This window comes from Lingula anatina, chromosome 1 (assembly GCF_051362555.1).
Source record: "Lingula anatina isolate TDL-2025a chromosome 1, LinAna3.0, whole genome shotgun sequence".
NCBI classification, from domain to species: Eukaryota; Metazoa; Brachiopoda; class Lingulata; order Lingulida; family Lingulidae; genus Lingula; species Lingula anatina.
The window spans coordinates 62,413,387-62,426,917 of NC_141767.1; the positions used below are offsets into that span (position 1 = coordinate 62,413,387).

Sequence of the window (13,531 nt, forward strand, 5' to 3'; positions counted from 1 at the left end):
ACTGTCTGCCTCCCATTGTATGTCTGGTGTGCAAATACCACATGGACTATAAATGCAGCTGATAGATCCACTCAGAACATTGGTGCATACATGAAAAAGTATGGGGAGGCAGATGGTGAACTGGTGGTCCCCTACATAACAAAATTTCATGAAAAATTGTTTTGAAATTTGGTGGTCCTGCAAATGTCAAACTTTGAAGATTTTGTTGAGTACCATAAACCGACATTATTCGTAACTGGTGACTTATGACATTTTCACATATTTATTTTGGGAGGGGGTGGGGGCACGGGTGTTATATCTTGGCAATACAACTAGTATGTTTTGAGTGAAGGACAAAATAATATCTTTGCTTTAACATAAGAGAGTGAACTAACTAAAGCCCCTCCTCCCCCACACACATACACATACACAGCATAGTTAATTAACCAATTAAGTCCTTATATTTCATATTTGTCAGGCCAGCCAACCAGGTGTTTTTTAATATTTTACCAAAAGCCATTGGAAGTTTCTTTCATAAAACTAAAATATGTACTTGTATTATACCTTTTATTTTATTTCTGGAAATTCACAAAAGTGTTCTCTCTCTCACCATTTGCCCTGACACATTTAACCTGTTGAGATGTAGCTGATAACCTAGCATTCTTCTGCCTGTAAACAGGTATGTACTTAAAGAATTTAATGGCTTGATAATCACAGATAATATTAGGGGCCTACCCACTGTCTATGTTCTGAAAAAAACTCAACTGAAGTAACTGTTCTGGAGTTGGATCTTGCCTTTTGATTTGTTTTTGCTGTTTTTATTTTGATCCATAAAACCTCTGTTTGGTTTTGTCATAAAAAAGTGTTGACAGTCCAGGAATAGGGCTAATTTCCACTTCTATTGGGTCAAGTTTATGTATATGGTAAAGCCATAATATATACATTTGTATGTGCATTAGGGTATGGAAAAAAAATGAAAGAAAGAAAGAGAGTGAGTATTAAAGAATATGCTAAGCTGCTGTGATAAAACAATTGGGAAGAAAGAACTGATTGACTGATTTGAGATTATTAAATTTGGTATATTTTCAATACCAAATCTATAATATCTATCTATAAGAATCTCTACCTTGTGCCTTTCTTATTGCACCCAAGGTCATACCAGGACAAGCTCCATGCAAATGAACTTTGGAGTTGAAATCAGTCTAATATTTCAGCAAATATTTTTTCCTTTCATGTTATGTTTTTCAAACTTATTTCATGATTGCACTTTGGTTTCTGCCTCTCCTGCGTCTAAATTAACATTGAGGTTATCCAACCCCTAATGTCCAATTGGAACTGCTGTGTCAAGAAATTTCTGCCAACTGGACCACTCATCTGCTGTCAGATATGGTTTGCTTTAGCACAGAGTTGATAGCCACTAAAATGTGGCAGCTAATAGAGTGTGGTGGTGAGCTGCGGAGTGTTTCACTGCTGAAATGACAGTTGCGTATGATTGACAGTTGAATAATGGGAGAAAATGATTCAGTTTAGTTTTTTCCTTGAAAGTGCTATGAAAAAAAAACTGGTATGTGTTTGATCTCCTGGCTTACTGAGTTTAAAGGATTAGATTTGTTATCAAATTGTGAATTTTGTTAGAGAATTTGGCAGGGCAAAGTGTGCAAGTGGTCGGTCTATTATACTACCTTTTTGGTACAATCTGAGACAATACCAATTTATTAACAGGAGAAATTTAACCAAGATATCTTTATAACACTGGAAAATGAACAAATTTATGATTCTTGGCACACGTTAAATTGCTTTATTGTAACTCATTGACTTGAGGTTTAATTGATACATGACTTCACCTTTGATCTAACCTTTTAGTTGAAAGTTTAGTTTAAATTATTTTGACAAGTTACTAAATTTTTGGAAAACTACATGCCCCTTAGATAAGTTTCGGCAGTCAGTAGAAAGGCCATGTCCCAAAGTATTCTTAGGCATCAAAGAGTTCAAGGTGTTTTTAGAAATGTTTTGATTTAACACAATTGACAGTTTAGCTTACCCTACCCATATTTTCATTCTCTCTCTCTCTCTCTCTCTCTCTCTCTCTCTCTCTCTCTCTCTCTCTCATATACTGATTTTCTAATAGGAAGTGTGGTAGACTCCTTGTAACCTTGTTGCCTGATGTGACATTCTGTTTTGCATTTTATCTTGAGCAACTTGCCACTCTAGGTGGTATTACATACTTTTCCTGTCTCTTTATTATTACTTGACCTGTTTAAGAGGCCCAGGCAGGAAATGCAGGGGCTCTATGGTTAGACTGCCTGGAAACAGGAAGCTAGGTGCCTCCCTCATTCTTGATGGACCAGACACTAGTTTGGTGGATATGGGTTCTCAAATTATTTCAAGTATTCCCATGCTAATACAGTCTCAAATTTTACTTTCATATTTGGCGTGCCAGTCAGTCAGGATGTTGTCAGTGGTGATGGTTGTGTCAGTCAGTCAGGATAGTGTCAGTGGTGATGGTTGTGTTAGTCAGTCAGGATAGTGTTTGTGGTGGTGGTTGTGCCAGTCAGTCAGGATAGTGTCAGTGGTGATGGTTGTGTCAGTCAGTCAGGATAGTGTCAGTGGTGATGATTGTGTCAGTCAGTCAGGATAGTGTTAGTGGTGATGTTTGTGCCAGTCAGTCAGGATAATGTCAGTGGTGATGGTTGTGTCAGTCAGTCAGGATAGTGTCAGTGGTGATGGTTGTGTCAGTCAGTCAGGATAGTGTCAGTGGTGATGGTTGTGTCAGTCAGTCAGGATAGTGTCAGTGGTGATGGTTGTGTTAGTCAGTCAGGATAGTGTTAGTGGTGGTGGTTGTGCCAGTCAGTCAGGATAGTGTCAGTGGTGATGGTTGTGTCAGTCAGTCAGGATAGTGTCAGTGGTGATGATTGTGTCAGTCAGTCAGGATAGTGTTAGTGGTGATGGTTGTGCCAGTCAGTCAGGATAATGTCAGTGGTGATGGTTGTGTCAGTCAGTCAGGATAGTGTCAGTGGTGATGGTTGTGTCAGTCAGTCAGGATAGTGTCAGTGTAGTGTCAGTTGTGATGACTGGTAGTCAAGATTATGATTTCAGTTCTAATACATGTAAATTAAAAAGAAAAAACTTTTGATAAATGAGTGCTTTTGTGAACTCAATTTTTTCTTTTATTTCACATATGCTAGTTTATCTGACTATTTTATTATGTTTATCTTACAGAAAGTCTTTTGTAGAACATAAAAAGGATTAGGTATCTCAGGAGTTACAAGAAAATGGGCATTGTAATATAATAAGTCAAATAATACTTTATTTGCTTTTGGAAATATTCATGCAATTGTGTAAATTCTTCTTTTGATTATTAAAACTTATTAGGAGTTCAAGTTTGATTATTAAAACAATAATCCTCAATTTTAATCACCAGCTTCCTAACCATAATTCTTCTTTATCTTTATAGACTGGACTCTTATGGACAGACCATGGGGAATACTTCATAGAACCTGTGAAGGGCCACAACACAACAAAAGATCCCAAGCACCCACATATACTCTACAAACGCTCGGCATTACTTCCTGAGTTAGGTGGTTACCATGCCGACCACAGTCACCATGGTGACAGTACTGAGGGGTATTGTGGTGTTCAAGGTGGGTTTCACCAGACAGAACATCATTTCTGTGCTTTAAAATTTTTCATTTGGTGTTTTTTATACCTGAGTTTTTGCCAGCTATTAACATTTCCCAGCTGACTTTTGGGTTGCATACATATACAAAAAATATGTTTTAAAAATGTTACATAAAAAAAGACTTTGGCTTACTGTGTTCACTTTACAAGTTTTAGAGATTACATGCCATCATAATCTGAATAACAGTTATCAATCTATTGATGTTTTTTTTCATGCAACTTGTTTAACATTTGTAGATTAATCTTACACGTTAAACAAAAACAGAGAAAGATTTCTATTTTTTGATAATCTCACAGAGAGAAACCAAATCCCAACATCCAGTGCCTTATGGCATGCCGCTCCTTGAATTGATATATTTGCATTAAATATTTGGAAATCGTGGGAGAAGTTTACAATTGGAATTGACATTAAACACAGTATGTGACCATTACATAACACAGGTGCAAGAAAAGTAGGAGCAGTCACAACTTCAGATCACTTCAAATGTGTCTGTATACTTTGACAAAATGCCAAATGATAAAAATATTCCTGGATTGATTTTTCTCTTCTTTTGCAGATGATATTCATTTATATAATTCTGAGTCCAAATTGCTAATGTTTGTACTATTTTTGTCTTTGTTTGAACCACTTGTTGGAATTTTTTGTATCCCACCTTTTTCTCTGTAGTAATTCAAGTATTTTTTTATTTTGTTTGTCTATAGTTACCTAATTTAGACTTTTTTTGGCAAAAGTAATTTTAGTTTCAACCTTTTCTTCTTACCATAACAAAGGGTGAACTTACTTATTATAAACATATTCTTCTGTTTATAATATAGAATCACACTGCCACCTGCTTGTCTATGATATTAACAAAGTGGTAAAATGTGCTTAAGGAAATATTATACCACCAACTTGTATGAAATTAAAACACAAATTGTCTAATAGTCCAAAAATGAAAGGAGAGACACAACAGAGAACATGCCGTTTTAAGTGGACAGTTTGTTACGAAATTTATTTATGGACAGGGATATTTGCCCTAGTGCTCCCCATGCTTGCCCTATCCACTTGACTCTAAATGAGTGCTTAATGTAAATTTTGACCCTTTGTTCTGATTGTAATATCCAATTTGTTTCTCATTGTTACTCAGACTCCTTGACGGCAGTTGTGTTAAAACGGATGTCTAGTTTTATAGTGGTGTTTGGCCAGCGGATCACGGTTCTTCCTTTTTATTTGACATCTTCAGAATTACGTCCCAAAGACAATTTTGGTGAAGAGGCCGGAATTTTTGACACTTCAAGTGAGCCAGAAATTGGATTAAGCTCCTTGAATCTGGTTCAGTGGGGATCAAATTTAAGCATCACCCAAATATTGATAAGGTGTTTGGTATAATACCGTATTACCACTTCTTTTACTGTTTATATCTGTGCTGTCATCAGTCAGAATTTTTTTCTCATGTCATTCAGTGTCTTACCTTTGGTATTTGTCTATACTATATGTATGGGAACTGGTTCTTAATATCAGTTATACAACATGAAGAAGATTAACACTTCATTCCCAACATTAACACACCCAGCCCCTGGATGGTTACTTCCTACAATCTGGCCAGAGACCCATTTTTCTAGAAAAGCCCATATTCACAGTTTAGTCATTCTATAAGAATATTGTATTTTCTGGCTATCTGCACTGATCATACCCTTTACTTTTAGCAAATCCCAATTCCACTTGTGCACGCAGTTTCTTCTTGGTACCTATCAGTATTCTTTAGAACACCCAACCAGTTGATTGATATGTGCATTCAATGGTGGAAAAATTGGTCCATTCACCTGAGTTGACTGTGTATGGGTTCACTGGCAGTGTTATCTGGCTTTACTTTCACCCCGATGCTTGCCCTGAACAGAATAGTGTGGAATAAACATCAAGGGCATTGAGTTGGTGGAGATGGCCAAGACTGGTTGAGAGTTGCTGGATCCAATAAAAAATATGGGACATTTAATTGTTTTGGCCAGTCACTGACCGGAACCCAAGGGGTCGGTCACTTTCACCAACTCGCCACCACTAGACCTTTGGTGTGGGAGCAAGTTTTCATTTTATGGCCAGATGTCTGTTACCATGAAATTAATCTAAGTTTCATCAGAATTAGTTCAGAAGACTGATTTTTTGTGCAAAATGTTTTTGATTTTTGTGTGAAATGTTTATGATATAATATCTTCACAAATTTGCATATTGTGAAAAATTCATAATTAGATGTGGGGTTAATTTTACTGAAAATCATACAATAGAAGGCAATCCATTTTTTATATTGTTATGTAAATTTGAATTCAGTAAATGAAAAATTCTGCAAAAATGCAAAATTTGGTAGCTGCCTCATAAAATCTTTGCTTGTTTACCTGACTGTAGCCCTGCCCATAATGCAGTCTTTGGGCAAGGCAAGCAGACGGACAAGATTACAGAAATATAAGATGATTCCTGGCTTAAATCTGTTTTTCGGTACACATGGCTGTGATTACCTCACTTGAGATAGATTCCCACATACCTGCATTGGCTGGCTACAATTACTGTATGCAACAACTGCTGATGTGAAAGTTTCTGAAACTGTGTAATGATATGCAGGACACTAATACAATGATGAAATTACACATTTTCATATTTTGCAGTAATATAAAATCAAGACAAATATTATAGTTGATAGATTTAAGTGTGTGGATTCTCACAAGATCTAGCTTCTGTTAAATCGTCAGAAAAAAAGTGTTGCCTAAATCTCATTATGCATTTGAAAATTTTTCTGTTATCTCGGAGTTTGTGCTCTTTTATTTCATTAAGTAGCAAGAAGGGTACACCTCTTTCAATACAAGTTAAATCATGAGTATCTGAGTCTGGTTAAACTGTGCCAAGTCCAAAATAAATTGAGGAAAAGGGCATGTTGTTGTCTACACACTGTCTTGATCGCATTACTCATTAGACAAGCGTATGACCTTGTAATATATTTGAAATACCACTCTTTGGTAAATAGTCAGTTAATTTTGGTGTTTGGACATCTTTGAAGTTTTCTGGTATCTCTTCAATGCAGTTATAAAACCAGGAATTAAGTGATTCAGTTTACCAATTAGAGAATTAGATTGTTAAACGACATTGAATAACTCTTGATCAGTCAAATATGTATCTGTTTCATTTGACATTTAAATAGGTGCCTTATCCAAAGATATTTTAAAGTCATCATTCAATATGCCGATTGTATTTTGTTATGTGCAAAGTAGCCAGATATTAAGTGATCCAGTTATTTGAAACTGTTTTATCAAAGTTTCTGTTTAAACAGTCTCAAGAAAATAACCTGACCAAATGTTTTGTTATGGTAAACAGGTGAGTAATTCACAGTCAGGTGTGAAGTTCAAAATACATGGACTTTAAGGCTTTCTTTTAAATATGGGTTACAGCACTTATTTGGAGAAAGACCTGTGAATTATGTAATACAAAAATAGCAATGGAACATTTATAAAATGAAACTTCCCAACAGATTTTTCAAGACATTCATCATTTTGTTCTGAATTTTCAGGATTGAAAATATCCTTGTTGGTATTGCTTATCCTTCTTTCTGAAATATTTTGGTAGATCGGTGAAAAGTCAACAGTGCACACTGTGATGGAGTGCTACTAAGATCAAGTGTGTTACTGGATGTTCTTTGAAAACAAAAGTACCTTGTTTTATGCCAGGGAAGTATGCTGTTTCAGAAAGTGGTTGGAACATTTTTGTAACTTGTTCTTGTAGAATTAAATGGTATAAAGAGATAGATCAATGAGTGCGTTGATATGTGGTTGTGTGTGTGTGATTGCATTTAAGTCGTGTTAAATTGAGTGCGGGCCCTGCTGTCTCTCTTTTTAAACATCTGTTTTGTTTTTACATAACCAGGAGTAGAGCAATGCATCACACAGACCATATCTGATTAAACGCCCCTTGATACAGTGAAAGAGCTTTTGCAGCATAAGGATTTTTTTTTTGCTTCAGTTCCATGTAAATTAACTAGAATAAAGTCATAAATTTTCACTCCGCCTTAAAGCAATTGCTGTCAATTACTTTGAAAACTCAGCTTCTGACTTTTACAATTCAAGTGATTGCAAGTTTGAACAAAGTAAAACACTCTGGCAGTCAGTGGATGGCCTTATTTCCAACCTTTATTGCTTATGGAACCTTTAAGGCTGAACTATTTTTGTTGTATAATACAAACATTATAATGCTTTGTTCTCTGTTAGACACCAATAGATGTGGGTTGCAATGCAGTTGGCTTTTTAGATAATCAATTATGCTCCCAAATTTGTAGACCAGTGTCTTAGAAGGGGAGCCATTTTTGGAACATTCTTGTTCATTTGAGTGTCATTTTATGCAATTTAATTGAATAATGTACATATACAAATGATACGTTATCATGAGTTGGTTTGAATACAGACTCTGTCCTTGGAGTTTTTATTGAAATGAAAATGGTCCATCTCTGCTGCTGGGGGTGATGGTGATGGGGTTGTAAGTTGTACTTTGAGCAGCATATGGCCATGTTCACAAAGTTATTTGCTTAGACTGGACTTGGTCCTGATTTCACCATAAAGATCATAACACAAAGGCACCTTGGTTTGAAATCCCCTAAGAGTGGTTACATTCTTGTGATGTCAGTTTGTCAGTTGGACTTTCCCTGGGCTAAGTAAGTCTAGTTGTGAACACGGCTTATGTATAACGACTCAAACAGACAGATTTGGTAAGAATGTGTGCTGTATGCATGTAACTGTTTTTAAATTGAAATACCAGACACAATTATATTTTAATCAACATGTGCCAAGGAGAGCAGCAGTTGTTTCCTGTTAAAGGGGTTGGTAACCTCCAAGGTTTGCAAGCAATCAAAATCCCCTTGAAATGAGTTTAAATTGTGTAAAATTGTCTAAGTGTCAAAAGTAGGAAAAAGGTTAACTGGATTAGCTTTGTATGTTTTGAGCTTTTGTCAAGTTATTGGATACAAAATCTAAGGAAAGCTATTACAGATTACGTGAAAATTGCCATTGCAGTCAAGTTTTGAATTATTTATTGAAAAGTTTCAATGGGATTTTTTTTTTTCAGATTTTTAAAGGAAAATAAAGTTATTGATAATGGTGTGAATGCTTTGAAATTATAACTTTTAAAAATTAAATGGGGATTTAGAAATAGCTGTCAGTAAAAGGCAAGTGGGTGAACATGCCAAGAAGTATTTTTGTTTTAAGACGAAAACCAAACCTGAAAGGGGCAGAGTGTCTCATAAAATAAACACATTGTCAAATCCATATAATTTGAAGCCTGGTTAACTAAAACATGTGTCAAATTCTAACCAAAAAGTTTGAAATGGATAAAACTGTTAAAGACAAAAAAACACCCTTCATTGAGAAAATGTCTGTTTAATTCTGCAACCAGCGGTATTTTTCAATAAGTCTTTTTGAGAAATACATTTAAACATATGAAAATTGATGTCTTCATTTATAATGTCAACTTCTGTATAACATGGTATTATCTTTGATTAAAGCAATATCAGAATGGGTGTAGCTGTAGTTTGTTTTGATGGTTGTGTCAGATTTGCACCTTTCTATTACATTCCGTTTTGTAGTCAGAGGAAGCAGGGGTGTTGTTAGCTGTCTTCTGTTAACTCAGCAGCTGCTGTCCAATTTGACTTCAAAACAATTACTGAATCATCAAATTTTCAAAATCAGTGGCACCTGGGACTAGTGTAGTGGTCCATGTTGTAGGATCAGCTGACTCATAGTTCAACATTTTATGGGACGTTTACCTAGCATAGTCATAAAATGAACTGTTTTTCAGTAAATAAAGAACAGTTTTGAATATTCTTCTTTTCAATGTTAACATGTTTTATCACTAAGAACATCATTAGACACAATGAAATGTTGACAGCCTGTACAGTTTTGTCCATCTTTTTTCCTAAGTTTACTGATGATCTGGTTCATTAAAGAGTTTCCTTTACCAGTGGAATATGATGGCCAGATTTATAGGTAATCCGTTTGTGCGTACTGTGACATTTACAGCGTTTATATCCCCTTGTCAGATCGAGCCTGCAGAATACAAGTGTTCGTATCCAGTCAGTGAGGAAGAATATCAAAAATAGTTATTTAAGGCAATGTTTGCTCATTTATATGCCCTATATACTTTTTTACAATAGTCCAAAACGAACCGGCATTTTTGCTGGGAAAAGGTAAGTTTTGGATAAAATTTGTTTAGATACACTACATTTTCATGTGGACACTAAGTATGCTAAGGTTCTATATGGCAGGAAAGGCTAGCATACTGGAACACTTACCCGAATGTTAAAAGCGATAGCAGGTTACTGACTACATTTACGAATACGTAACAATCTATCCATCGTATTCAATGGCACCGGAAACTCTATTGTTTTCCCAGCTTGTTGGTTTGACCATGGGTCTATTTATACTATGATTTGGCTTGTAACGTAACTTTAACCAAATGCTCACAGCTAACCTAGCGGAATACGAACTTTGTGCCTTCTGCATTGGGAGACATCCCTATATTCTGAGGATCTGCAGTTCCAAACACTAATCAGAAATCGAACGCTGTTTTAGGGTCCAGTATTTCAAATTGTGGAGGGTCTGCAATTTCGAGGGTCAGTTCTTCTAAAAAATTTGATTGATGCAAAAACTGCGCTTAAACAAATTGTATTAGTCGCACAATAAGGGCACTGACCTCCATTTCAAAGAAGCGAATTTAATTTGTTATCTCTATGCTGTTTGTACTCTATCTGTACCTTTGGAATGGCGGACCCTCGGAACAGTAGATCCTCAGAACACCAGACACTCGGAATATAACTATGTATCTCTGCATAGCAGACCTTTGTCAAAGTGAACCTCAGATTTTAGACATAAAAAAGAACCTTAGCCCATTTCACAGACCTTCATCACAAAGGACCTTTGTTACATATATCTGACCCCCTTGGGACTTACAATGGCTGTTCTTTACATAGTATGTCTACTGGGTTCAGGCCTACCCAACTACCAGACTCGGCACCTAAGGATCCTGAATTAACCGGTATATCGGACCACACTACCCGTTTTCAAGGTGTGTGTCAGATCGCATTTCGGAGTATCAGCCAGAACACCGACAGGATGAGCCCTGACATGCTCGGCTGTCACCTTGATTGGATAGTAAACGATTGTCGTAAAATCACTATATGATTTTAAAACCGGGTGCATAATTTTGAAAGCCACCTAGATGAACCTTAGACTGCCACATTAATCTAATACAATGCAAAAAAGCCCTATCAAAAGTGGTCAAAACATTCAAACCGAATGTCGTAAAGTCCCCATATATCCCCATAGAGACAATAAAATAGAGTACTCTAAAGTAAGAGTACAGTTTAAGGTTGTTCAGCCGAGCGTGGATGAGCCCACAGTCGTGCTACAAAATTTGTTCTGGGGTATGATACTCCGAAATGCGATCTGACACACACTTTGAAAACGGGTAGCGTGGTCCGATATACCGGTTAATTCAGGATCCTTAGGTGCCGAGTCTGGTAGTTGGGTAGGCCTGTGGGTTTGTCTTCTACAAACCCAACATTTTATATCTAGCAGATCTGCTTTTACAGCTTGTCCAGAACACAGTGAGCATATTTAACTCCCACCTCAGTAATTGGTTTAGAAAAAGAAAGGTTAATATTATAAAAACAGTTTCATTGTCTAAAGTACAAAGTAAACATGCCATCTGATCATTTGTCATAGGGTTTCTACACTGAGATGGGTCATCCTAATTTAACAGTATTGCATTTCACAACTAAACAGTAGAAGGAAGGAGGAGTCTTTTGTCTGTTTCAAGACATATAATAGATAGGCTGGTCGGGTTAGGTAAAATTACCAAAAAATTACTACCCTTTTTTGGGTCATGGTATCTGTAGAATAAGAGAATTTTTTGTTGCCTTCTTTGTCATTGAGACTGGTGTTCATATATGTCTTTTTCATGTAAAATCTACTTGTTCCTTGCCACAGCTATCGCCAACACACTAATTGTTTTAGGCAAGAGCTGAGAATTTCATGCCAAATGAAAGCATTTATCCAAATAAATAGAAATATATGTTTCTACCCACGTTTTAATATGGTATTTTATAAGTTTATTCATTTATCTTTGTCAGAAAAGTTTTAAATGGTCAAAAAGTATTAATGCTAGGAAATGTATATAGGTTTTTAGGCTAAAGTGAACCTTATGTGCATATTACATCTTTATTTTCTAGAAGTGGAGGACAACTGGTGTGCAATAAAAATTAATAGAATTGTAGATAACATTACATGCATTAGATGGCATTATTGATATTTCTATTTCTTTTTATTTTAAGAAGAAGAAAAAGATGTAGCAGAAAAACAGCGGGAGAGGTGGGAAGAACATGAAAATAAAAAGAACCACAAAAGGCGACAAAAGCGATCTTACAGCTTGGAAAGAAATGTGGAAATATTGGTGGTTGTGGATCCCAAAATGATGGAATACTACAAGAATGATCAGATTGACACATATGTTTTAACTATTATGAACATGGTAAGTATAAAATCAAAACATTCTCATCATAGTAATGGGATCAGTTTTAAAGTATAATGAAATTATCTCAACCTAGTTAGTTACTATTGCATGAATAGAGGGTGGGGTCGAATGTTTTTCATTGAGTTTTTTCCTGGCAGTTATTCTGATTCTTTCCCTGCCTTCAAAAAGACAACAGTAAAAAGACTGAATGTATTGTAATGCCTACATTTTTTCTACAGAATGTTAACATGTATTATTTGACCACCCATGCTTGTCCTCAGAAGCAGAAATAAAAATAAGACCAGCATGTAACCCAATTCTGACGTAGGAGTGGTAGTACAATAGAAGTATGTGAACCAGAGATTTTACCTTAGTGCCACTTGTGTTGTATGCTGGGTTCCTTCCATTCAGTTGATTTAAAATGAAATTTGTATTGAGGTCAAGATAAATAAATGAAAACTTGTAATCCAAGTTTCACCTCTTTAGTTGTTTCAAGGAAAAATTCTAGGAAGTAATAGCAGTTTCATCTAGCAATCTTGCAAATGTTCTGTTTGCTTTCTTTGATCTTCTTTCAGCTACATGTAAGTGGTAATTTTAGATGAACTAAAATTATGAATCTAATCAATGAGACTTTTGAAAAAAATGAAAGAGAAAAAAGAATGAAAGAAAAGAAATTTTTTTATTATAAGACTTTGATATTTGACTAAGATTTTCAGTACTAAAGTGAGTCCACTATAAATGAGAAGATTCACTTCATCTTCCTGCTCTGCCCTTCACTACCTCTCATCTCCAAAAATAGCACTGAGGAAGATCTGGAATTTCATTCAGTGAAAAATTGACCAATGGCTAGGGTTGAAAATTTGATAGAATGATGGTAAACTACTTAGGAAACAGACAAGGAAGATCTATCCAGTGTCTGATTTAGAGAGATCAAAGCTGTCTCAAAGGCAGTCTGCTAGTTATGTAAGTTGACAGCAATTAATGGAGGGATAGGGACTTGTTTTGTTGAGAAGTGGACAGTGAAGAGTAAACAAAGGTTTTCAGTTACCCCAAACCTGGGAAATATCAGGATCATGATCATTACCAAAGAGAAATTGCACAAGAGTTTGACTGATTGGTTTGTTTCCTGAACAACTGAATTATATTATTGATTTCATGTCCAATTCTATTTTTGTTGCTGCTGAATTCTGCAGTGAAAGCAACATTTGGACCTCCATTGCAGTTAGAAAAAGAAAAAGCAAAATTACACATTATTACATATATTTTTTAATATATATTTTCATAATTTGGATTGAATTGAAAAATTTATTAAATTCTCCTTTTTCATTTACTGAAAAACAACAGCAGGGCCTTTTCAAT

At 35.6% G+C, this 13,531-nt stretch overlaps 1 protein-coding gene across 2 annotated transcripts in view; it reads left to right on the forward strand.

Annotated features, from left to right (window-relative positions):
* LOC106170919 (A disintegrin and metalloproteinase with thrombospondin motifs 12) overlaps window positions 1–13,531 on the forward strand; it is a 47,873-nt gene that overhangs the window by 15,551 nt on the left and 18,791 nt on the right. Inside the window, exons 3-4 of one of the 2 annotated variants that reach the window (XM_013550976.2) lie at window positions 3,434–3,620; window positions 11,994–12,190. In XM_013550976.2, coding sequence (XP_013406430.2) covers window positions 3,434–3,620; window positions 11,994–12,190 — 384 coding nt within the window. The remainder of the gene's footprint in view (window positions 1–3,433; window positions 3,621–11,993; window positions 12,191–13,531) is intronic. The other variant, XM_087012302.1, reaches the window with a different exon arrangement.